The 25,498-nt window shown below is 35.1% G+C and overlaps 7 protein-coding genes and 1 long non-coding RNA gene across 11 annotated transcripts; 5 read left to right on the top strand and 3 right to left on the bottom strand.

Annotated features, from left to right (window-relative positions):
* The first annotated feature begins 2,256 nt into the window (after positions 1-2,256).
* Positions 2,257-5,480, top strand: LOC106383112 (probable inositol 3-phosphate synthase isozyme 3). Its single transcript, XM_013823235.3, has 10 exons — positions 2,257-2,534; positions 2,718-2,786; positions 3,009-3,144; positions 3,336-3,583; positions 3,713-3,939; positions 4,031-4,146; positions 4,237-4,413; positions 4,676-4,864; positions 4,990-5,052; positions 5,138-5,480. Exons 1-10 carry the CDS (start codon positions 2,347-2,349, stop codon positions 5,255-5,257), a joined length of 1,533 nt encoding a protein of 510 aa, XP_013678689.2. The 5' UTR covers positions 2,257-2,346; the 3' UTR covers positions 5,258-5,480.
* A 375-nt stretch (positions 5,481-5,855) lies between these two features.
* Positions 5,856-7,439, bottom strand: LOC106417761 (3-hydroxyacyl-[acyl-carrier-protein] dehydratase FabZ-like). The gene is made up of 4 exons (XM_048747672.1): positions 7,159-7,439; positions 7,021-7,081; positions 6,793-6,937; positions 5,856-6,245 (listed from the first exon to the last, which is right to left on the bottom strand). Exons 1-4 carry the CDS (start codon positions 7,367-7,369, stop codon positions 5,991-5,993), a joined length of 672 nt encoding a protein of 223 aa, XP_048603629.1. The 5' UTR covers positions 7,370-7,439; the 3' UTR covers positions 5,856-5,990.
* A 1,846-nt stretch (positions 7,440-9,285) lies between these two features.
* Positions 9,286-11,125, top strand: LOC106383106 (protein SOSEKI 2-like). 2 transcript variants are annotated; one of them, XM_022698425.2, is made up of 5 exons: positions 9,286-9,619; positions 9,749-9,818; positions 9,900-9,967; positions 10,088-10,775; positions 10,860-11,125. In XM_022698425.2, the coding sequence occupies exons 1-5, from the start codon at positions 9,397-9,399 to the stop codon at positions 10,996-10,998; spliced, it is 1,188 nt and encodes a 395-aa protein (XP_022554146.1). In that variant the 5' UTR covers positions 9,286-9,396; the 3' UTR covers positions 10,999-11,125. The 2 variants fall into 2 exon arrangements, with proteins under 2 accessions (XP_022554146.1, XP_013678678.1); XM_013823224.3 differs by having other exon boundaries at positions 9,290-9,619; positions 9,900-10,000.
* Positions 11,126-13,001: 1,876 nt separating this feature from the next.
* Positions 13,002-16,530, top strand: LOC106383096 (MADS-box protein FLOWERING LOCUS C). Of its 3 annotated transcripts, XM_013823208.3 has the most exons (7): positions 13,002-13,301; positions 14,421-14,478; positions 14,741-14,802; positions 14,889-14,985; positions 15,052-15,093; positions 15,331-15,372; positions 16,271-16,530. In XM_013823208.3, the coding sequence occupies exons 1-7, from the start codon at positions 13,117-13,119 to the stop codon at positions 16,373-16,375; spliced, it is 591 nt and encodes a 196-aa protein (XP_013678662.1). In that variant the 5' UTR covers positions 13,002-13,116; the 3' UTR covers positions 16,376-16,530. The 3 variants fall into 3 exon arrangements, with proteins under 3 accessions (XP_013678662.1, XP_013678671.1, XP_048603613.1); XM_013823217.3 differs by lacking the exon at positions 15,331-15,372; XM_048747656.1 differs by having other exon boundaries at positions 14,889-15,093.
* LOC125581729 lies at positions 13,009-18,195 on the bottom strand. The gene is made up of 2 exons (XR_007319443.1): positions 16,553-18,195; positions 13,009-13,367 (listed from the first exon to the last, which is right to left on the bottom strand). It is a non-coding gene; the product is annotated as an uncharacterized LOC125581729 (long non-coding RNA).
* Positions 18,196-18,403: 208 nt separating this feature from the next.
* Positions 18,404-19,520, top strand: LOC106417905 (protein DOWNSTREAM OF FLC-like). Its single transcript, XM_048747660.1, has 2 exons — positions 18,404-18,675; positions 19,033-19,520. Exons 1-2 carry the CDS (start codon positions 18,513-18,515, stop codon positions 19,368-19,370), a joined length of 501 nt encoding a protein of 166 aa, XP_048603617.1. The 5' UTR covers positions 18,404-18,512; the 3' UTR covers positions 19,371-19,520.
* A 162-nt stretch (positions 19,521-19,682) lies between these two features.
* Positions 19,683-21,456, bottom strand: LOC106418127 (putative ETHYLENE INSENSITIVE 3-like 4 protein). Its single transcript, XM_048747648.1, has one exon. It carries the CDS (start codon positions 21,260-21,262, stop codon positions 19,895-19,897), a length of 1,368 nt encoding a protein of 455 aa, XP_048603605.1. The 5' UTR covers positions 21,263-21,456; the 3' UTR covers positions 19,683-19,894.
* Positions 21,457-22,626: 1,170 nt separating this feature from the next.
* Positions 22,627-25,415, top strand: LOC106416049 (inactive TPR repeat-containing thioredoxin TTL3-like). Its single transcript, XM_013856884.3, has 4 exons — positions 22,627-23,848; positions 23,929-24,297; positions 24,532-24,865; positions 25,179-25,415. Exons 1-4 carry the CDS (start codon positions 22,956-22,958, stop codon positions 25,308-25,310), a joined length of 1,728 nt encoding a protein of 575 aa, XP_013712338.2. The 5' UTR covers positions 22,627-22,955; the 3' UTR covers positions 25,311-25,415.
* The last annotated feature ends 83 nt before the right edge of the window (positions 25,416-25,498 follow it).

Here is a 25,498-nt window from a genome sequence, read left to right as displayed (position 1 = left end):
AACTATGTGGTATAAACTGTAGATTTATGTAGTGAGTTCGCAGTAAAAATATGAGTTACTATTTTATCAATATTATTGATTGGTAACATTTTTGATGTATAAGTTACAGTATATATTATTTTTTAAAATATAAATAATATTTTAATAAGAATAGTGAAAAAATAAAATTCATAAATATAAATAATATTTTATTATTATATTAAATAATATAACTAAACGTAGGGCTAAGTGCTTATATGTATTGTAAATTGTTAAAATTGTTAATATTCAAAAGGTAGTGGGTAGTTAATTGACAAACCCAAAATTTTCAATAACTTAAATCTTAATACATGATATTTTGGTTGATGTAGATTTAAGATTTGAGTTATCATTTTTACAAAGGCTATAAGTCAAAATTGTAACTCAATAATAATTAATTATAACTCAAACACAACTTCAAAATCTTAAAACTAATTCATGATTGGTAACATTTTTGATTTATATGCTCAAGTCAACTTAAATCAAGTGTACTACATGTTACCAATCAAAGCCAAATTTGTATTCTTTTGAATATCCGAAAATGTAATTATTCTTCAGTTAGAGCTTAAAATTGGGAAATTAACCTAACGTATAACCGTTCAACTAAGCAATTTTGAGTAGGCCAGATCAACAACATGTGCTGTCTCCTTTGCAACAATAACATTGTGAACACAAACATTTTAAACATCTTTTTAACTCTGTATCTTCTTAATCACAGAAAAGTTTTGAAATTAAAATATAGTTTGTGAGGAGAAACACATCAGATGGAAGACAACTGCATGATGTTTGGCATATGGAGTAAGCATGGGCATACGGATCACTTTCCTACTAAATAATATTAGTAATAAATAAGTGACATCTTGTTTACATTTGCAGCAGATGTAAGAAGTAAGAATCTGATGCGAATATCATCGGGGTCCATATATGAAACAAATTTGTGACATCATGGTTTCGATTTGGATAACTCTAAGTTTTGTTCCTCGACAATTGTTAGGTTCTTTTCCAACTCTTTTAGTTTAGGTACCTATGAAACAAAACAAAAATCTGAATCCAAAAAATTTATTATTATGAAAAATTAATGAAACTTAAAAACCTTTGTTTGATAGATTTAGGAACAAAAAGAAAAGAGAGAGAGTAATTTTTTCCTTTCAATGTCAAAAGTCTACGTGGAGTTGAGTATTATATTCGACGAGTTAAGTTGTCAGCAATACTCACCTAACTGTCAACGTAATCCATAAACACGTTTCATTTTATCTACTCGCACGTGTGTTCACCGCGCGCGTACACGGTAGATCCTGATAATCTTCCGAAAGTTAGAAGGGCTTCAAAGATGCAACAACAAAAGCCCATATAAGTTTGGACCTTAGTATTTTACACAATGTTAACTAGATCATATCTTCGCCATAATCCAAAATTTACAAGAAACAAAGATCTTTTGATTGCGAGTATTCTATTATATTCTCGATTTTGGAAGTTGTTTTAAACAAACTCGATAAAATCAAATGTTAAACCATTGAATACACCAAACAAAAAGATATACGCAATATATACTCACTGAATATATCATATAAATTTATTAGATTTTGTTCGTCAACTTGCTATATATGTCAAGAATAGGTAAACTACATTTTCCAAAGTCTGATTCTTTGATTATAAACATTTTAAAATGCCGAAAATTTGTTTTAAAATAAATATTATTTTTAATATGAAATTTATTTTTGTGAGCTTTTTTTATGAATCATATTATGTAAAAAATATAGTTGTTTAAAAAATTAATTGTTTCCTTTAATAAATGTTTTCTTTTTTTTATATATGCTATTTGAAAAGAATTAAAAAGTAAAATCTAAAAAATTACATATATTATCTTTAGTTCATTAATGTTACTCTATGATTGATCAACCATTGTAACAATTAACATAAGCGCCAAAAGTTAGCAAAAATTTTTTTTAACATAAACGCATATAGTGCTTTTTCAAATAATATTATAGAAAATATCTTGTGATTTGTCATTTAAGACAAAATAAATCTTAATTTACTATATTATTTTCTAGTCAAATAAGATTCGTTTCCTTTTATAGTGTTTCCATTCTAAGTAATTTATTTTTAAAAATGTCTTAAGAATTAATCATTTTTACACTCTATAAAACATAATGATAATAAAAGGGAGAAAAAAACTATATTGACATTTATGGTGAAATAATAATACTAAATGTCCATTTGTCTATAAAAGCGAGTTTGGTCCTCAAATCGCAAAGCATTCAGAAGCATCTCCTTCAGAAGCATCAAAAACAGTTCTCAAAGTTTCCTTCAGAAAAAGATTAGGCAAAAATGTTCATTGAAAGCTTCAAGGTTGAATCTCCAAAAGTGAAGTACACGGAGAATGAGATTCATTCAGTGTACGACTACCAAACCACTGAGCTTGTTCATGAGAGCAAAAACGGCGCGTATCAATGGACCGTGAAGCCAAAAACCGTGAAATATGAGTTTAAGACCGACACTCATGTTCCTAAACTTGGGTTTTTTCCTCTTCTCTAATACCTTCTTGCTCTTATATTAATATTCGTTCTTCTTTTATAATTATATTAACAATTGTATCATAGGGTTCATATATTTTTTCTTATATTGTTTTTTTTTTGACTAATTTTTTCTTATATTGCTTATAAACTATGTTTTTGTTTTGTCTAAATCTATAATCGCAGAGTGATGCTCGTTGGTTGGGGAGGAAACAATGGTTCTACTCTTACCGCTGGTGTTATCGCCAATCGCGAGTGAGTAAAACTGTTTATTCTTGATTATTCTCTGACAAAATTAATTGTTGTTGTTTAGTTATAATACTACTGTTTCAAATGGGAATAAAGTTCTGTTTGTGTCTTATCGCTAGTGGATTAATAAATTATTTCATATTCCCGCAACTGGATATTATTCTATTCTATGCACAAGTTGGGATTTATTTTTTAAATAACAAAAATAAATAAATCAATTGGTGGCAGGGGAATATCCTGGGCTACGAAGGAGAAAGTGCAACAAGCTAATTATTTCGGGTCATTAACCCAAGCATCCTCTATCCGGGTAGGATCATTTAATGGGGAAGAAATCTATGCTCCCTTCAAAAGTCTTCTCCCCATGGTACAATATACTTTTGTTTTTAAAAATTTTACTTACATATTTGTGATGTTTTACACGACCAAAAAATTAGTGTTATTTTACTAGCTTTTAAGAAAAATAAAATAATATGTTTAAAATTTATAAATATAGTACTACTTATTCTAAGAGAGAGAGAAACAAATAAAATTACTAACGGGTTCTGAATATGATAGGTTAATCCGGAAGAAATAGTGTTTGGGGGATGGGACATAAGCGATATGAACTTAGCAGACGCTATGGGACGAGCCAAGGTCCTAGACATCGACCTCCAAAAGCAGCTGCGTCCGTTCATGGAACACATGGTCCCCCTCCCTGGAATCTACGACCCAGATTTCATCGCAGCTAACCAGGGATCCCGTGCCAACCACTTGATCAAAGGCACCAAGAAAGAACAGCTAGAACAAGTCATCAAGGACATCAGGTAATATAACGGCTTATGTCTACAATTTGCATATTAATTTTAGTCATTATTTTCATTAATATGTGCGGTTTGTCCAAATGAATACAGCATGATCGCTAATTAAAAGAAAATTCATTATTTTACAATCAGGGATTTCAAAGAGAAAAACAAAGTGGACAAGGTGGTGGTGCTATGGACGGCCAACACAGAAAGATACAGCAATGTGGTGGCTGGTCTTAACGACACGACGGAGAATCTCATGTCATCTTTGGACAAGAATGAGGCTGAGATTTCTCCTTCTACACTCTACGCCATTGCTTGTGTTCTTGAGAACGTTCCTTTCATCAATGGAAGCCCACAAAACACTTTTGTCCCCGGTAATTAAATAAACTATAGATAGTATTAACCATAATCACTTTCCCATAGTTAATCACATTAACTAAAATAAAAAATGTACATATATCACAGGGCTTATTGAATTAGCAATCAAGAGAAACAGCTTGATCGGTGGTGATGACTTCAAGAGTGGTCAGACCAAGATGAAATCTGTCCTCGTCGATTTCCTTGTCGGCGCTGGAATCAAAGTACATACTAATAAAAGTTTATTTATCATTTATATATACTAATGTTACAAAATGAAACTAATTGCATTTATATGTACGAATATGCTATAGCCAACCTCGATAGTGAGCTACAATCACCTTGGAAACAACGATGGCATGAATTTGTCGGCGCCGCAGACATTCCGGTCTAAGGAGATTTCTAAGAGCAATGTGGTCGACGACATGGTTGCTAGCAATGGTATTTTATTCGATTCCGGTGAACACCCTGACCATGTTGTCGTCATTAAGGTGATTAATTATATTTTACTTACAATTATTAATCATATGTTTGACTTACCCTTTTAACAAGTTCATCTAATATGAGTATATGACAATATCCAAAGTACCATAAGAACATATTTCCAAGAACAACACAACTTTTTTTTACTTATATATATATGATAGTATAGGCTAATGTTTCTAAAATGACAGAAAGTTAAGATATATTAACGTTTAAAACGTATAAGTTGGAATATATACATAAAGAATGTAACACTGGATGGTATTGTAGTATGTGCCATATGTTGGAGACAGCAAGAGAGCCATGGACGAGTACACGTCAGAGATTTTCATGGGAGGGAAGAACACAATTGTGATGCACAACACTTGTGAAGACTCTCTCTTGGCTGCTCCCATTATTTTGGACCTTGTTCTTCTCGCCGAGCTCACCACCAGGATCGAGCTCAAGGCCGACAATGAGGTTTGCTATTGTCTACAACATCATTAATAACTCAATGATTTCGTCATGTTCCTAGTTCGTTTGTGTTTGCATTTGTGTGAAACACATCGAGGCATTAGTAATTTATCTTAATATTTGCTTTGCAGGGAAAGTTCCATTCTTTCCATCCAGTGGCTACTCTTCTGAGTTACCTCTCCAAGGCACCATTGGTAAGGGAACCAAAGCAAAACATAATGCCGTTTCTGAATGTTTGCAACATTATTTAAATTAGTCACTCAACTTTAATGAATGCAGGTCCCACCTGGCACGCCAGTTGTGAACGCTTTGTCGAAGCAGCGTGCAATGCTTGAGAACATACTCAGAGCTTGTGTTGGACTTGCTCCAGAGAACAATATGATTCTCGAGTACAAGTGAAGAAGAGATCAGTCAGGAGATCCGCTTCATTTAGCTTTGCTTCATTTTATGTTTTCATGAATAAGTACCTTTTTATAAGGGTTGACTTCTTATTTAAGCCTTATATTATATATTGCCGAGCCAAATATTGGTGTCTCGTGCTGAATTAAAAGTCGTTAACAAACGTGAGGTCTGAGATCCAGATTTGTATCGTTTTTAAATAATATTTTTCTGTTTCATTTCAGAACATAACTAAAAGCCAAAACTATTCTCTCTTTTTTTTTTGTCAACAACACAGAACTAATATTTTTATCATATGATTTTATTACTTAGTTGTTTCTTTCTGTAAATATGATTTACTTCTGACTATTACTTGGTTGCTTCGTTTTGTACATATGTATTTCTGTAAAATTTAAGAGTTTGATAAGTAAATAATTTGATGACTAATGTAAATGAGACTGAACTGTATGTGTAAGATAAAAAGAAACGTGATATATTTTGTGAAAATGAAGAAAATTAAAATTCAAGTTAAAAAGAGGTATATGATGTTAAGTTCATCATGAATTTAAATTTTAATCTTAAAAACGATTTTTTTTAATTCAAAATACATGAAGAATACTTTTGTGTTAAAAAATTCAATTAATATGTTTGAATTCTGAGGGAAATAATATTTTCGAATGAGACATAAAGTGTGTGATAACTCGTAGAACACAAGGGGTAAGAGATAAAAGCAAAAGGCATGAGAACATGATCACTACTCTTCTTTTCCCATAGCCATCAAGAACTCTCCTTCGCATACCACAGTGTTTCCTACGTATGCTTTCCCTTCCATTTTCGCTATTCCAAACCGCTTCTGCATCTTCACAAGCGTCATCCTCATCACCAGAGTATCACCTGCAATCACAGGCTTTCTGAATCTGACTTTGTTAATTCCAGCAAAGAAGAAGTTGCTTTTAGATCCGCCCACTTCTGGTTGTAGCATCACTATACCTCCCACCTGAGCCATGGCCTGTGGAAACAAAACATAAATTTTCTGTGACTCAAAATGATTTATGTTTTAGATTATTCACACATTAATAAAATATATTAAATTTCAGTATTAAATCTGTAATTTTTTGTGATTATCTATTTGTCGCATTATAAACCAATAAAAAATTCAGTAATAACAATTAATCTTTCTGAAGTTCACAATCAATCATTAATAGTTGCTAATATGCATTGAAAAAATTGAAAAAATATATTTTTTCTCTAAAACATGCATTTTTTTATGAAACGGAGAAAGTATATTTTAATGCTTTGAATAATTTTTAAGTACAAGATGTCTGAAAATCTATGTAGCATGAAATCATTAGGAGACTCATCATGTATTTTGGCTGGAATAGATGCTACTGGCTTTAGTTATGTCGTAATAGAGCAACTCTTGATATAAAGGTATGATCCAGGGGTATCCTTCAAAACAAGCTAATCTTACTCTCTATTAACCCAGCCTAAGCAAAGCCAAGATCTCTAAAGATCAAGTAGCAAAAAAAGGAGTGAAGCTTGCAATGAGATTTTACCTCAACCATGAGGACTCCAGGCATAATGGGCCTCTCAGGAAAATGCCCAGGAAAGAAATTATCATTAATGGTAACGTTTTTGATAGCTACAGCAGATACACCAGGTGTGTACTCTATCACTCTATCCACTAACAGAAACGGGAACCTACATAACACAACCAGTCCAGACATCGAATCAGAACAAAACAACTTCAGTTTGGAGAAACAGTGTGTAATAAAATTATTCACCTGTGAGGCAATATCTCACGTATCTGGTTAATGTCCATCACTGTCGGAAAAGCCTCGTACCCTGCCAAATTTTATTTATTTATTTTTTAATTAAATTTTTTGATTTGTAATCAGAATGTTATGAGATGGTAAGCTTACTGAGCTCTATTGGGATCTCTTTCTCCGCCGTGATCTTTGATTCATCGGTGGAGCATAAGACTAGCGAGCTGGATCGTGGTTTGGGACGCAGCGCGACGGAGCTTGATCTGTTGAGTGGAAGACTCAACGGCGGCGATAAGGACTGGTTAAGAGAGATACGTGCAACATTTCCCGACGGAGAGATGGTGAAAATGGAGTTAGAGGCAGCCATTTTCGATTGATCTCGAGAGAAGGGGACGGAGACTTCGAAGAGTGTTTCGAAAGAGCTTCCAACGGAAACGATGGTGTGTGATATATAATAAGCAATGGGCCTTTTCTTTAGTAGGCCTATATTGGGCTTTTTGTTCAACGCAGCTAAGCCCACGAAATTTTATTAGTATTTTACTATTTTTCAACTATTTCTATTGTGGTTTTTGACGGCTCAACTGTTTCTAATAATAGAAGGTGAAAAATGCAGATAATATAATTTGTGACCTTCGGGTGATAATAATTGAACAAAGTCATACCAACCACCCTGCCTACATTGTGTAGCTGCAACTACGAATACAAAAGTCGAAACTTTCTGTTCAGCTAAAACAATAGGCCACTTTACTATTCAACTATACTCTTACATTGTTAAGATCAATATCTATTATATATATACAAATCGAAAAAGACGTATGAATTGAATGAAAGATTTTAAATATTACAGCAACTTCAATCTAGTAAAACTCACATGCATTCAAACCCTTTAGCACAAAAAAAAAAAACTCACATGCATTCGAATCATTGAGTTATAGATAGATGGAGAAATTTGTGATATATATAATGTTTTAATTTATTATTATGTTGACATGTAACGTTCTGAAGCCCAAAGACTGCATGTGATATTCAAATATATATAGATTTTTCTCTATTTTATAGAAAACGATGTTTATTCTGCAATTATCAAAATATTGCATTTTCTATATCAATATTGATCATCAATTATTTTCAAAAGTAATAATGTAATTCAATATTTTTTTTAAAAAATGTTTATTTATATGGTTTACTCTATAAACACAACATGTATTCATATGAGATTATTCAGACGTAAAATGACAGTTTTTTTTGTTTGGTAGCTGGTGAGGAAGTTAAGTAGATGGGCCACTCCACGCCCAGAGAACTTTGTTATGTCCATGCAAAATGGTTAGAGGAAATATTCAGGAACAAAAAGGGTTAGAGAAAAAAACACATCCACGTTCTCTATTTTCATTTACCACCCCAAATTCACCAAGTGTATTAGTTTATAATAAACGTATTTCACTTTAATTGTTTACATTATTAGTTTATTACTTTATTACCGTCATTTACATAATATAAAAGATTATTGAATTAACAAAATTTTCAAATAGTCAGAATAATTTGAAAGAAAAAATAGATTACAAGATCCATCATAAATGATTTTACCCTTGTATTGACCTGTCATCCTGGTCTGTTTTTAACGGATGTAATGAGAAGTACAGTTCACAAAAGCAGTATAGAACCCTCACGTGTCCTCTGTAGTTACCTAGATTCTCGAACTCTCTTATCTTAAAGACTTGAGGTGTTAAAATAAAAGAGAATTACAACTTTTATTTATTTTTAATTATATAATGAAGTCATTAAAAGTCAAATTTCCATTTGAAGCACACTGATCTTGACTCATCGTCATCTCTGAAACAACTTTTAGCATGCATCTTTTTATCCTAATTTAGGCAATGAAACAAATTTAATGAGACTAAACATTCGACAATGTAAGAATATCGTTAAAGAGACATTACTCAACCAAATCTTATAATGCGTAAAGTGTTATATTAGGTGACAGTGAGTCCAAAGCATAGTGACCAAACTTGTCTAGTTTTACTAAGACCAAACCGGGTTTAACCTTTTAAGATTAGGACTAGGCACGGTATTTAGCCCATGTAAGACCAACCCGTATTGATTTGTTTTATACAAATAAATATTTTTTTATTGCTTGTTTTTTTATTAATTTTTTGAGGAATTCTGTTTTGGTTTTGTTTCAGATAAAATCACAGGTGGATAAATTTGGACTGGACCGGGTTATACCAATGTACCATCAGGTAGTAAAGCCAAGTCGTTGTCAGGTATGGTTGTATTCATCTCTAATGCCAATTCTGCTCTATCAGAGAGAAGCCAATTCACACATACATTTTTCTTTATAAAGAACAGTCTGTGTGTTAATAATTCTCATCTCCTGTCCGGACATAGACACAAAAGATGGAAGCTGCAAGAAGAAGAGGCAGAGAGAGCAACAAAAGTCCAGAGAGGCTAATAAGGTCTTTAAATCTTCAGCAAGATGATGAAGAAGAGGAGGCCAAGACAAAGAGACCAATCTTCAGAAGAGTCCAAGTCGTTTATTATCTCACTAGAAATGGCCACCTCGAACACCCTCACTTCATCGAAGTCATTACTCCGGTTAACCAGCATCTCCGGTTAAGAGGTATATAAAAATATCATTTTAACTCTGTTTATGCTTCTTAAGCGTCGATATCTTTTTGTTTATGTTCATCATTGGTTATGTGATCACAGTTTAGTAGCTCAATTTTTTTGTGTTTGTGTTTCATTGAAGATGTGATGAACAGGCTTACTGTTTTGAGAGGGAAGAACATGCCATCACTATACGCTTGGTCATGCAAAAGGTAACGCTTGCTTTAAAACCGAGGCAAAATCTGTAACCAAAGGCGAAATATTTATACATTTTATTTCGATATTATCATCAGGAGCTATAGAAATGGATTCGTGTGGAATGATTTAGCTGAAAACGATGTGATTTATCCGTCGAACTGTGGTGAGTATGTGTTGAAAGGGTCTGAGATCTCCGGTGAGTTCATCATAATAGTCTTTTTGCAAAATTGAGTATTTTTTAATTTTTTAATTTTGTTAAATTTGTAATTTTTTTTTTTTGTAGAGAATGTTGAAGAGACACATGTGAAGAGAACACTGTCTGGTCCAAATCAAGAAGCGCCAAAAAGTCGACTTCTCAGGTTAAAACCAAAACTTCAAAACAGAACGACGTCGTTCGACGACTCAGAGCTCTACGTCGGAGAAGATGAAGAAGAAGAAGACGGAGAGTACGGACTTTCCGAAGAGAAAACCAGCTACACATCCTCCACAACGCCGCAGTCTCGCTGCTCTCGTGGAATCTACACGGAGACAATCGAATTCACCGAGAAAAAATCTAACTTGGTCAAGACGGAGGAGAGCCTGCCGGTCCGGTCTGACTCGTCCGAGTTGACTCGTTCCGCCGAGCGGGTCGAGGACGGTGACCCGGTGTGTCCCGGATCGGTTCGCGGGTCGATTTGGCTCCAGATGATCTCGTGCGGGCACATAGCCAAGCACTACGCTCCGAGTCTGATGAACTCGAGACCAAAGGAAGAGAGTCTTCGAAAAGGTGTCATGTGCAAGAACGTTGTGAAGAAGGCTGTCGTGGAAGACGAACGTGAGATGATAAGGTTCATGTCGGAGAATCCGAGGTTCGGGAATCCTCAGGCGGAGGAGAAAGAGTATTTCAGCGGCAGCATCGTTGAGTCAGTGAGTCATGAACGAGTCACGGCACAACCCACGTTGAGACGATCCAACTCGTTCAACGAGGAAAGGTTAGTAGGTCAAATATAGCTATATAAGAAGTTAACAACGATTAAAATAATCAAAGTGTGACTAAACTTTTAATATTTGAACAGATCAAAGGTTGTGGATATGGCTAAGGAGGTGAAGGATCAAGAGGAAAAGGAAGAAAGATCGAACGTGAAGGTGAGATGTATACCGAGGAGGAAGAGCTCATCGTGCTTAATGTCTTCATCGAAGCAAACCAAGAATTGAAAACTATTTTAGCATAAAGTAACGAATGATGATTAGAATAACACAGTATTTAATGCTACAGGTGGTATGAGTAATGAACTAGATGTTGCTGTTTTTATTATCGGGAATATATTTCCCCACTTTATCATTTCTATTCTATTTTATCTTCTCGCGTTCTAAAGTTGAATGTTCTGTAACCATTAAAAACTAATAAAATTTTAACAATTTAAAAAGGATAATTGACATATCCAGAAATATGGAAAGCGGGTGAGATGATTGGATAAAAACCATGCCGTACATTCACCCATCGATTCGTATAAGTACGTTTCGCATTAAGTTTATAATAATAAATATAGTATTTTCTCTGCCACATAATTTAGCATATAGGGTTAATACATTTCCCTTCTCTCCACAAACGTTTAGTTTATCGTATAGGAAAATTGCATCATCTTTAACTTTGTAGCTCTTTGTTGGGGATTTTTGGTATACGACCTTTGTGTAAGTTGTTTCTTGGGTTTGTATTGGCTCAGTTGCAGTTTTCACCTGTTTTTGGTATTAATATATTTTTCAAGTTGACAAAAAAAAAAAAACTTTTCATCCTACATTATATAGACGATTATAATGGGATTGCGCAAAATTCTAAACAAAAATTAAATACTAACTTTTGTATACTATTTTCTAAAACATCTAAAAAATACATTAGTGAGAACAATGTCTATTAAGTAACAATGTCAATTAAACAACGAATTCAACATATTAAGAATATAAATTTATCAAAAAAAAGTGGGCCAAAATCTCCAAATTTCATCCTTGTATAAATAAAGAGAGATTTTTTTCTGGACAAAGTATAAATAAAGAGATATTTTGCCTAAAATAGAGGATAAAAATTATTTAGGCAACATGTTTTGAACAACCACAGTGAAACAAACAAAAATACATTCGTCTAGGCAACGAGGCATGTCATCTAAGCACATGGGCTATTTTCTAGGCGCGCATCACCTCTCATGTAGGCATCGCCTACTATCTAGTTATAACTAATACTACAATCTTTTTATGTTTTTCTTCCTACTTCAGACCTCACATGAAAGTTTGCCTTAAATCCATCATCAAATTGTACGTGCCAAATTCAGATTAAACAATTAGAGTGGCATATCAAACATCTAAATACACTAGCCGTCCACGCTAAATATTCTCTTTGGCAGAAAAATAACAATCATTGTTAGTGGTTATTCAGATTGGACTCAGATCGAATTCAGACGAAATGAGTAATAGTAGTATTTATATATCAAACTGTCCAATAGATATTTAAGAATTTTGGTTTATGTTTATTTTTTAATCCTAACAATTGGTCTGACTTGTAGGAAGTAAAATATTGAATATGCAAGAAACGAAGAGAAACAAAAATGTGGGTTAAATAAAAACTCTCATGTATAAGAAGTAAGATAAACTAAAATTTATAAGATCTAAAGAGAAAAATTAACGCCTTATAGACAAAAAAAAACCAGTAAATTTTGTGCTAAATAAGCAAATTGAAAGGTTTGTAGGTTGGCTTTAGGTCAAGTTATATTATTAGACACGTACGTTAGGTCAAGTTGTCTATATTAGTCAGGAGTTTCAGTTTGGTCAGCAGATTGGAAAATAAATAACCAGATTTTATAACGAAGTTTATGTATATTTGTCGTTTAAGTTATAAGTATAGTGTAATGTGTGTAAAAAGTTTGTTTTAAGTAGTATAGTGTATTCTATTCTTTTTGGCAACAGTTCTGCATTAGTTAAGATATAATTTTCCATAGTATTTGAGATCTAACCATGTAATATAACTTGAAATTTGAAAACTTGATAAATTATTCGATAAAAGATAATAAAGGCAAGAGGCAAGAGCCAACGAGGGAACTCGTCATGCGGTACACGTGGCTGTCTTGTCCCTGAACCACATTGGTTCTTTCTACGAATTTTTATTTTCATCTCTCTCGTTTACCCTAATAAAAAGTGGCCCGAGGGAGAAAAAGGAGAGACACAAAAAGAAAGAAATAAAAGCAAAAATAAGAAAGAACAAAAAACGCTCAGTATCTCCGGCGAGAGTTGAAACCGAACCTCAGGATCAAATTAGGGCACAAAGGCTTCTCGGAGACAGAAGCCATGGGAAGAAAGAAACTAGAGATCAAGCGAATTGAGAACAAAAGTAGCCGACAAGTCACCTTCTCCAAACGACGCAATGGTCTCATCGAGAAAGCTCGTCAGCTTTCAGTTCTCTGCGATGCATCCGTCGCTCTTCTCGTTGTCTCAGCCTCCGGCAAGCTTTACAACTTCTCCGCCGGCGATAAGTATGACTTCTCCTCTTCTGGGTCTTCCTTTATTTGCCCTTTTCGCTTCCGTTCCTCTTCTCTTTACTATTTATAGGAAAATAAAATAAAGTACAAATAAAATAAAATAAAAAATTAAAAGACACTTTGATTTTCCGGCAGATCTCATGTGGATTTCTCGGTTTTGTGTTTGTTATTGTTTCTTCTATGAACATGAGAGATACATGAGGTAACCAGATTTGAGAAAGAACAATGTCCTGATGAGCTAAAGCTTCTTACTTTGTTCATTTCTCTCTCTCAATCTTTTTCTGCATGGATTTTTTTTTTTTTTGTAAAAAAGATTGCATGTTATTCAAGGTCTTTTGATAAGCTGTGATGCATACTTGATGTTGTGTAGTGAAGTTTCAATACATCTTTGATTGTTTAATTGGATTTAGGACTCCTAATTAAGTATCTGAAGAGTTCCTTATCAGAATGAGTATTAGTGGTTTTCTTTTTAGAGTAATTTTGGTCGATGGATCTCTTGATTTGTAATGCAATGCACTTCGGGGAGATCTATAAAAAATGTGGGATTAATGCTTAATAATAGATTAAGAGTTTTAATTCGAATGTATGCCACATTTTGCAGCAAATGTGAACTCCGTAGAACTCCTTAAGTATCTGAAGAGTTCATTATAAGAATAAATAATGATTAATGTTTCTATTTTTAGAGTAATTCAAGTCAATGAATCTCTTGGAGTTCGATGCAATGCACTTCGGGGAGATCTATAAAATTGATGTAGGATTAATGCAGAATAATAGATCAAGAGTTTTAATATGAATGCATATATGCCACATTGTGCAGCCATTAACTTAAAAAGATAATTGTAGATCTTCAAAAAAAAATTACCTCTTTGCCATGGATTTATTGCTTGAAGATTATCCAAATTATAAGGCTACTAGTTGGTTCTTAGTATCCACATATATGTGTAAAGTAATTTTGAAATTTGGTAGATTTAAGAAAACTCAGCCTCACAATTAGTACTTAACCACACATATGCTACACTACTTATGTTCTCCGCGATCGCCATTACAATGGTGTTGAACAAGGATTAGCTAGTTGTTTTGATCTTAACTTATTTTGTTTTGTCTCCTCTTCAGCCTGGTCAAGATCCTTGATCGATATGGAAAACAACATGCTGATGATCTTAAAGCTCTGGTAATACAAATTTTTTGAATTAGTCCTGATGCAGTTTTAAGAGTAATTAGTGCCTAGAGGGCTCCATACATACTGGTCAAAGCCAACACATGTTTAGGACTTCAAAACTGTGGAGATCTAGATTAGAGTTATTGCATTATTGATCCACTCATGAGCCATTAGTTCGTCAAAAGATCCTATGTGAGGCTGTGGATCCGCATGCATTCCCAGTTTCTCAAATCCCTTGTTTTAATTGCCTATTCTATCCCTTCTCCGTGGACAGGATCTTCAGTCAAAAGCTCCGAAGTATGGTTCACACCATGAGCTACTAGAGCTTGTCGAAAGGTTAGTATTGTCTAAGACTTTTTTTTGCTCTCCTCCTTTGATGACAAAGGAATTAGTGTTTCTTGGCAAACTATTAATATATGCAGTAAGCTTGTGGAATCAAATTCTGATGTAAGCGTCGACTCCCTCGTTCAGCTGGAGGACCACCTTGAGACTGCCCTCTCCGTAACTAGAGCTAGGAAGGTACGTTCACTACAAAATCTCTTTTTTTTTCTTACTTTCAGAGCGCTTATATTTAATCCGTTGCAGACAGAACTAATGTTGAAGCTTGTTGATAGCCTCAAAGAAAAGGTTAGATATCTTATTTTATAGCACTTAATTAGATATCTTACCTTGTGTCGAGAGCCTCAAAACTTTTGCGTATTGTATTAGTTTCCCTAAGTGTGCTTTATGAGCTGGCAAATCTACATTAAACTTCTTCACAGTTCATGTAGTCTTTTTGGGGATGATGCAAATGATTTGGGTTCTAGAATCTGAAATTAGGTTTAGAAACTTGGTAAGTGATAATCATGTTGACCTTTAAAACAGGAGAAATTGCTGAAAGAAGAGAACCAGGGTTTGGCTAGCCAGGTAACAAAGCTACATTCTTCATATATGCAAAAGCTAACAAGCACTTTTACACATACTCTTATACTTGCAGATATAACATGTACAATAGATATTATACTTAAGGTATTATAGAAAAGAATATGTCGAGATTAGGGCATTTTGGTTTATCTTAATTTTGATGAGAGTATTACTGTATGAAAACCAAAAATGATTGGTCTGGATTTGGTTGGGGAAAATTTTGGTTTGGTTCTAATTTGGATTATTATAAATTAGTAAAACAGTTAAAACCCTAACGCTAAAAGTAAAACCTAAACTCTGTCATAAACCTTAATACTTCAACAAAAGTCTTAAACCCTAATTCCTAAAAGTAGTATAGTTCTTTGAAGTTAGAGGATGCAGCATTTCCTTAAACTTAAGGGTTCTGAGTTTTACTGATTATATATCCAAATCGAATGAAGCCTGGATCTGGAAGAAAAAACCGAAGTTTGTGTACATTTTTATATTCACGACTACCTAAACAATTCTTAACCAAAAGAAGAAGAAAAACTAAATAATCTCATATGTCATTTGGGTAAAGTCAAAATAATTTCTTTTCAGGTTGTTGGACATCATTCTGTTTTGGTAATTTGGTTAGAGATTTATGAAACTGAATGATTGTTTACTGTTACGGTTTAGGTTGGGATCCGATTGGTTAGTTTCAAGTAGTCTTAGTTTTTCAGTTTTACTTGTTCAGGTTAATCAGGAAAAAGTAGATATATATACATGATTTGAGATTCGTTATAAGCTTGATGAAAGACCCTAAAAGCTCGACAAATTATGAAAACCAGATTGCTATATATTTTTGATGGTTGGTGGGAAAAGAATTTTCTTTGTGTTAATTAATGACTATAAATGGTTTTGACCTAAAACTATATTACAGATGGAGAAGAATAATCTTGCGGGAGCCGAAGCTGATAAAATGGAGATGTCACCTGGACAAATCTCTGACATCAATCGTCCGGTAACTCTCCGACTGCTTTATTAGCCACCTTAAGTCCAAAACTTGTGACTAAAAACAAAAATAAGTTATCGAACTATTCCCCTATAAGGGTGAACGTTGTATATCTTCATTCTCTCTGGCTGAGAGACCCCGTGTGTAAAACTACGGTTAGATTTAAGTAAAAATATATATTTAAGACATACTAATTATGGATCTTTGTACCTTCTTTGAGAGAGAATCGTAGAGAGTTTGTGTGTGTTAGTCTCTTCTGTCAAAAGATTGTGTTTGTCTGTGTGTGTTCGTCTCTTCTGTCAAAACTCGTGTTTGCTTCATGGTGAAGACAGAAGAACTACCTTATTTGCAGTAGAGAGAGACGTGGCCATCTTTGCCTTTTTTGTGTGTTTACGCCAATTAACTTTGTATCTATCTAAAGCGCGCATTGTCATGGGTTTCTATGGGCCTGCGTCGGTTACAGCTGGCCCAGTAGGCCGAGTTCTTAATATTCATTGCAGTTGGTCGTATGCGACCGACTTATCTCTTCAAGACGGAAGGTTTTCTTCCAGTATATTTACTGCCTTCATCCACGAACTGATCTCTTAGATCATCTCCAATCACACTCTATAATTTCCTCTATATTTCACTCTAAAATAGAGTAACTCTATTGTAGAGTTGAATTTGCTCCAATGGTTCACTCTATAAGAGTTACTCTATAATAGAGTAAAATATAGAGTATTCTTGTTTTTTCACTCTATATTTGGAGTAAAAAAATATGATTACTCTATATTTCACTCTATTATAGAGTAACTCTATTATAGAGTGAACCATTGGAGCAAATTTAACTCTATAATAGAGTTACTCTATTTTAGTGTAAATTATAGAGGAAAAAATAGAGTGCCTTTGGAGATGCTCTTAGATAGTCCACATTTATAAGTAGATAACATATTTTCCATCTGTTTTTTAATATTACATATTCTAGAAAAAAAATTTGTTTTAAAAAAAATCATTTTTATATTTTCAAAACATATTTTATTAACTAATTGCAAATTTCAAAAAATTTAATTACACTTACTAAATTTTTAGTGGTTTAAAATTATAGAACAAAAATAAACACAAAAAATTATACAAATTTAATGTGTTTTATTAAAATGTGTGAAACAATTAGAATATGTAACATTAAAAAACAGAGAGAGTATATGTTAACATGTATTCTAAAAGTCGTTCTATTACATCAGCTGAATCAGTTGGACAATCTAAAACTGATTACACAATCCATTTTTTATTCACATTATCACATATCTGGTCAAAATCGAGTCCCAAGTGATTCCGAACTTCGGAAATTGCATGCGTACTAGTAACCAACATTAACATGACTTACGTTCAACTTCTAAATACTAAAAGTCTAAAAGGTTTGTTTATATGGTACGGGTAAAAGTCAAAACTGTATTTAATTTACATCAAGAGTTTCAGACGCCACGGGCCAGTTGACATTAATGCCCTCATGTTGATCTTATTAAACTTAAATTAGTTATATATTATATACATAACCAACTTACTAGGCTACCGTAATCTTATAGTATAATATATTGAATCTTGGATCAACATCGTTAGTGTTAAAATGCACTCTTACGTAAAGGGGAAACGCGCACGTTGTGGGTCGGGCTGAAGCAAACCAGCAATTTCATCACTCTATTAAATTAAGCTGTACGCATTTCTTAATAACGATACAAGATATATTGTATGATTTTATTTTATTTTTTGACACTATTATATGAAAGAGTAGTATTTTGAGTCCAACCAATATGACGAGATTTTTAGTTGGTCTTATAAAAGTGGACGATTTTCATACTAGTCTTAGCAGTTTTGTTAGATAGTAATGGCGAATAATTACAGAAGTAAAAAAACTATAATCCGAAACGTATATAAGAATTAACAACAACCGTATGAGTTGACTTGTGGAGAAGGCAACACAAAATCTCTCGCCGTGTACTGCGGAGTAGGAGCCGCAAGTGGATCCAGCCGACACTAAGCAAGCCTTTTTAATTTGCACAAGATGCTATACACTTACACCATTCTTTACCACATGTGGCCTTCAGTATCCTTCTTATATATATAGAGATTATATAGTTTGCACATTATTACAAAACCCCTTCGCCAGATTAATAGTATCGTTCTTAACTTGTTTATGGAGATGGCTAGATCATCTGTACCTCTGATCGCTGTGTTGTGTGTTTCGCTACTACCACTTGCGGCCATGGCGATTGGAACGCCATTCCACATTGAAGGAAGTGTTTACTGCGACACTTGCCGCTTTGGATTCGAGACAGTCGCCACAAAATATATCACCGGTTGGTATTTATATTTGCATAGACATTGTAATTTAATTATTTGGATCTGGTTAGTAACATGCAGAATAACACAATAGTGGAATGATTTCAATCTTCACAAGTTTTTAGCATTTTTTTTGTAAAGGTTCTTAGCATTTTCATATATACATATTCAGAATAAATAGTTTTATTTTTAATACAGGTGAAACATTTTGCTTTGATGTAAGAAAAAAGACTACAAATATTGTTCTGTTATTATAAAAAAAATTGGTAAAATATAATAATTGGTACGATATAATTTTGTTTTTGTTTTTGTTTTCTCCTAGACAATTTTTTTTCATCAACCTCCTAGACATAATATATCTATTTGAATAATAGGGGCAAGAGTGAGGATATTGTGCAAAGACAGAGTGACATTGAAACAGGATGTAGTTGGTGAGGCGGTGACGGGACACAGAGGAATCTACAAGGTCGCCGTCAAAGGAGACCGACAAGACCAGCAATGTTTTGCGGAGCTCGTCCATAGTCCCCTCCGCAAATGCCAAGTGCCCGATCCTGGCCGTAGCACGGCCACTGTGATCCTCACGCGCTCCAACGGTGCCGCCTCTACTCGCCACTTTGCCAACGCCATGGGCTTCTTCCGGGACGAACCACTCCGTGGTTGCGCCGCTCTCCGCAGATACTACCTCGCCGATGGTGATTCCCGGGCTATTTGAGTCATTTTACTCACCTTATATTTTCTTCTTGACAAAACAAAAGCGTTTTGTTTGTTTTGTTTGCGTAATGTTGTTCTTCAGTCTCTAAAGCTTGTTTAAGACACATCTAAGAAACTATATAAAATAAAGTATCTGCAATCTTACATTTTATTTCTGATTTTCTCATGTCGTGAAGAAAAAAGTCAATTTTAAAATTATGTTATTAATATACTTATATAGGGCTCTTAAGTAATTTAGCTTCTTCAGAAACTTCACTGAATATTTGAGCCGACTTAATGTTTTAAGAATCATATGCTACATCTCAAATTTAATTGGTAATGAGTGGAGGGAGAGACAAAAAAAGTTGAACTAGTGATTCAATAACCAATAATTTAAAAGGTTATTATTGCTTATGAAAAACTAGATCTAGGAACTATTCTATTGTATTTGGTGGATAGATGTAACTAAGGAGTACAAGTGCATAAATGTTTTGACTGGGGTACTTGTAAAGCACACTAGAGACTTAATCTTTAGTGACAAGTTTATTAATAATCGAACATATATATGTCTTTGTCTTCACAACCCATATCCCAAACTGAAAAATTATTGTGGTCCACATTGTCAGACGACTGATCTGATTCCAGTAGTTGGTTCAAGTCCACCGCAGTATCATCATCAACATCTTCTAATCTCCTAGAGAAATTAAACTCTTGTTGCATCCTCTCGTACCATAAATAATCCAACCAATTGCTATGATCATCATGATCTCGCTTGCCCATTGCGCTCGAGCTCGCACTATAATCATCTTCACTAGTCGTATTAGTACCAATACTTGGTGCTGTTTCGAGCACGGAGCTTGTCTCTCCCGTGCTCTGGCTCGAAGACCCGTAGAGACACTGGATCTCATGGCCCGTTCTCGAGTTCTTGTCCATGAATCCAAGACTCGCATCACTCTTCGGACAGCTCGAATTTTGGCAAGTGTAAACACTCTTAGACGGTTCTATAATATTATCACCTTTTCTCTTGGTCTTGGACCCGGAAGCTTCTTGATCCTCCGAGATCTTGAGGTCTTTGATATTTAGAAGAGCCTCTTCTTGGTTTAATACGCGAGACCAAGTATCAGTCTCCTTAGCCATCATCTTATCTTGTAAACATTTGGATTGTCTCGCGAGACGTCTCACTCTTCCCAAGTTAGGCGACATGTGTTTGATCACAGCCGCGAGAACGCTAACTTTCCAAGACTTCCTCAAATCGTGCGGCTTACGATACGGCGGCACGCCCTGCTCGTGAGCCGCTCCTTGCTCTCCCCACCAAAGCTCCGTCCCCGTCGGCCACCACGGAGGCGCGATGCCTTTCTCTAACGGAAACCGTCGTTGCGGCGGCGCGCAGTGTTGCATTAACGCCGATAACAACGAGCCTAGAGTCGTGTCTTGTAACTCTTGTAACATGTGTAATAAACTCGATGGCTCCTTCTCGATCAGCTCAGCCGCAGCAGCCGCGAGTGTTAAGTAACCAGCGACAGCGTTTGGAGCGTTTTGGTCGAAATCAACGTTTTCTTTCCACCAACGTCTTAAACTATCGGAAGAACCGGTTATCGGTTTACCCTTTTCCGGTACGATACCGTAGACAAACCCTTTCGCTTTGCAAACCTCCATGATCTTCATCATGTACTTCAACACCGAGTCTTGCGAACGAGCCATCTTCTTGCGACGTGAAGCTTCGGCTCGGTGCGTTGGAAGCGAAACGACGTCGGTGTTGTCTCGTTTCTGCTGCTTGAGCTTCTCCATGAGGTTTTGGTCTTTCCACATTCGTCTTTTGAGGTCATCGTAGCTTATGTCTTCCTCTTCTTCTTCTTCTCCTTCGTCTCCGTCTTCAACGGGACTAAGTGGTTCTAATTCTTCGACTTCAACCATTTTGCTTCTTTAGTCCATCATCAGATTTCGAGTTATGGACTTTAGTTTATTATTACGTGATTAAGGTTATTGTCCGTACTTACACCAACTTATGTTAAACTGAGAGCCCTTTATATAGATGTTGGATTATAAACGGACATATACAGAGAAGTTTAATTATTATTATTTTTCTTGAGAGGTAGGTCTGCATGTGCAATGGTGGACGTGTCGAGAGTTTTCAGTCTGAGCTAAACGTAAGTTGTAATTTTGTGGGGGAGATATTTATATTTTTTTTCTTCAGGTGGACGAGAGTTTTCCCCGGCGGATACAAGACGCCATAGGTTAGTAGAAATCAAAGTTGGATAACCAAAGTTGATTGCACCGACTTAATTAAAATACAATATTGTTTTATTTATTTTAATTTTAGTCGGCGATCATGTTTTGCAAAAAGTGTAGAAATGTCAAAGCGAATCTTGAAACCATGGGTATTAAAAAAAAAAAAAGTGGTGACGAATGATCATGATTCATGAGTCCATGGTATAGGTAGATTATTATTAGGGATAAAATATTATGAACGTTTTATAAGAGTGATGTGGTAGGAGATGATGAAGCATTGGATAATATGGTAAGCGAGTGATTTCGGGGATTATAGTGAGATCAGTACGCTATCTGCAGCAAATATTATTACGACGCTTTCGTATGAGCTTACCTAAGGCTCTACGTTAAAGCCTCTCCAACTTAAATGTCTTTTATATCTCAGGGAAATGTATCTACGAATTTAACATGATTACCAAAACAAAAAAAAAAAATCTATCTACGACCCATCGTTTTTGCGTTTCGTTTAAGAACTACGGAGTAATTGATAATTATGGGGGAAAAGAATAAGAAAATACATTAATTAGCTTGCAAGTTGCCGGTAACAGAAAGGCAGTTTGTGATGTCATGTATGCATGCATGAAATATTTGATCGTAATGTCCGGTTTTCATAAAGCGCAACAAAATGTATTCCCAATCACAATAGCTTGATTGATATCACTACTCTCATATAACTAATTTATAATTAGTTCTTTCAACAAAGATATGTAGGAACTAGGAACTTGTCTTCATAGATGTTTGATTTTATGAGAAATCAGCATACGTTCTTGTAGACACCTTAATTTACATGGAGATATTCAACCAACGTGAACCCCATAAGGCCAACCAAAGGCAAAAATAGATTCAGGTTGAGAAATTCTCGGACTTTTTTGTTTGGACAAGAGTCACATTTTCTTTCTAAATATTGACTTAACAAATCTAAGGTTCATTTTCCGTTTCCCTTACAAGACCAGGTAATAGCCATAGAAAGAAAAAAAGGACAAACAACGAACCAGAAAAAAGGAGAGAAACAAAAAAAAAACAAGAATTGACAAGAACAGAACCCACCACCAAGTCTATTGACAAACTTACATCGACCTGAGAAGTAAAAACGACATCATTCTTCTTCTTTTTGTTATTCTTAACCTATCTTGATCACAATGCAATTTTGTGTAACATTATTGATTCAAGAAGGGGACACGCAACAAAAAGAGCTTCCTCTATCTTCTTAACAATGGGGATATTCTCATCTTCAAATAATTAATACCAAACGTTGAGCTCTGGTTTGCTATATTTCCATCTACCTTTATAAAACCTTTCCTTGAGTTTTGCTTGATTGTGCCTACCTAGTGGCGCAAGGATGGCAGAAAAGCCAGTGGAGAAAAGGTCACGTCGAGGGCTGTTGGGTGCTGTGTTTGGTAAACGTGGCTTGTGGTCCAAGAAATGTACGGCGGATAAGGGAAACCATAAAAGCACAACGAGTACCAGCATTGCCTCCACAGAATGCACCGCTAATATTCAGTTCACCAAATCTCCAGCAACCGAATTAAACCCAAATAAGCTTCAAGATCATAAAGTCCCACCTGAACCGATACAAAAACCTATTTCAAAACCCTCATCGAATCAAAACCCTAATAACCATCAGTTAGGCAACAATGGGAGTCACCAACATATTAATAATCAATGGCCGGTCCAACAACAAGCGAAGAAGGTGCCAAGGGAATCTATCGGTTTATCAGGTGAGCTAGAGAGCATGATCAACGACAACCAGAAAGCTAAAGGGATAAGAGCATCTTCAAGCAATGTGATGTTTGGCAACCTTGGGAACTTGAAGCAGCCAGGAACAACATCGGTTGGGAACCAAACAACTGTTCAAAACAAAGGATACGGTAATAATACCGGTGGAAGCTACGGGGTGAGGAATACAATGAAAGAGGAAAGACAAACTGCGGTTTCAACTAATCAAGATCAGCCAGGGTCTTTGTGTAGGGCGATATCTACAAGAATGGATCCAGAGACTTTGAAGATAATGGGGAATGAAGATTACAGGAACGGAAACTTTGCTGAAGCGTTAGCGTTGTATGATGCTGCCATAGCCATCGATCCAAAGAAGGCTGCGTATAGAAGCAACAAAAGTGCGGCGTTGACGGCATTGGGAAGAATCATTGAGGCAGTGTTTGAGTGTAGAGAGGCAATTAGAATGGAGCCTCATTACCATAGAGCTCATCATCGGTTGTCTAACTTGTACCTCAGGTAATCTCATCAAAGCCCTACCTTGTAACTCAAGTAAGTCAACATTTTTTAAACGTAAAATAAACTTGAAAATAATATAGGTTGGGAGAGGTGGACAACTCAATATATCATGTTAAGCATTCGGGTCCAGAAGCAGATCAAGAAGACATTTTGAAGGCCAAAACGGTTCAGACTCATCTCAACAGATGCACCGAAGCCAAAAGATTGCGAGATTGGAGAACTCTGATCAAAGAAACCGAGAACACTATAGCTTCAGGCGCAGACGCAGCTCCTCAAGTATATGCATTGCAAGCAGAGGCATTCTTGAAGAGTTATAGACATCAAGAGGCCGATGATGCTTTGTCTAGATGTCCGGTTTTCGATGTGGAAATGAGCACAAAATACTACGGACCGATCGGTTACGCCGGTTTCTTGGTCGTCTGGGCTCAGGTTCACATGTCATCCGGAAGGTTTGTTCTCTCTAGTTATGTAATCTTCTTGTTTCCACTCACATGCCAAATGATGTTAAATTAGACTTATTATGATCTTTCAACTTAAAACCTTTAATGTAAAAGAATTGGTCCAAATTTCTTATATATTATTTCTTTTATATTTTTGATGTTTCCAACATCTTTTCAAGATAATGGTATTTTTTTAACCATTATCAAATGATATCATGGTTTAAGCGGTTTGTGTCAAAACAGATTTGGAGAAGCCGTTGAGGCGATTCAACGAGCTAACAAGCTGGACAGGAACAACAGGGAAGTAAGCATGGTTCTCCGGCGTGTGCAGGCCGTAACCGCAGCGCGATCAAAAGGCAACGATTTCTTCAAAGCGGGACGGTTTCAAGAAGCTAGCACAGCTTATGGTGAAGGATTAGACCATGACTCAAGAAACTCAGTCTTGCTATGTAACAGAGCAGCTTGTCTATCCAAAATGGGACAGTTCCACAGAGCCGTAGAGGATTCCACGAATGCACTCACCGTCCGTCCTGCCTACACCAAGGCTCGACTGAGAAGAGCCGACTGTAACGCTAAGGTAAAAGTGATGTTGAGGTTTTTGTAAGAATTTACTAACGTTTATTTTATCTAGTTTTACATAAAACACCATTAACTACAATTAATTCAATCAATTAGAATTATACTACATAATACAACGATGACAAACAACAAATAACAATTTTTGAATAGAAATTTAAAATTATTATTTATTTCAAAGAAAAAATATTTTTAAAACATATTTTAAATGAAAAAGAGGGAGGAATATGTGATAGTCTTTTGAACTATAATTCTTTTTTTTTGGCAATTATGATGGTATAATATTAATGAGTTCTTTTTTTGTGTGGTTGCAGCTTGGGAACTGGGAAGCAGCAATTGGAGACTACGAGATATTGAGAAAAGAGACACCTGAAGACGAGGAAGTACTCAGAGCATTGTCAGAGTCCAAGATGCAGCTAGTGAAACGACGTGGACATGAATCCTGAACTCTCCCAGCGATTAAAACAGCCACCATGAGATTGTTCAGGAAGTTACGGACTGAAAAGTCTAGTCTTAATATTTTTTTAGCCGGTAACAAATGAGAAATCTTTAATCAATCAAAATTTATATCTCGGTGTAAATACAGACAGGTTCAAGTTTCGTTACAAAACAGTCAAGAACAAAGATTTAATCA

Source organism: Brassica napus, chromosome A2 (genome assembly GCF_020379485.1).
Source record: "Brassica napus cultivar Da-Ae chromosome A2, Da-Ae, whole genome shotgun sequence".
Taxonomy (NCBI): domain Eukaryota; kingdom Viridiplantae; phylum Streptophyta; class Magnoliopsida; order Brassicales; family Brassicaceae; genus Brassica; species Brassica napus.
The sequence above is the reverse complement of the archived record's forward strand: the minus strand, read 5'-3'. Positions and strand labels throughout refer to the sequence as shown.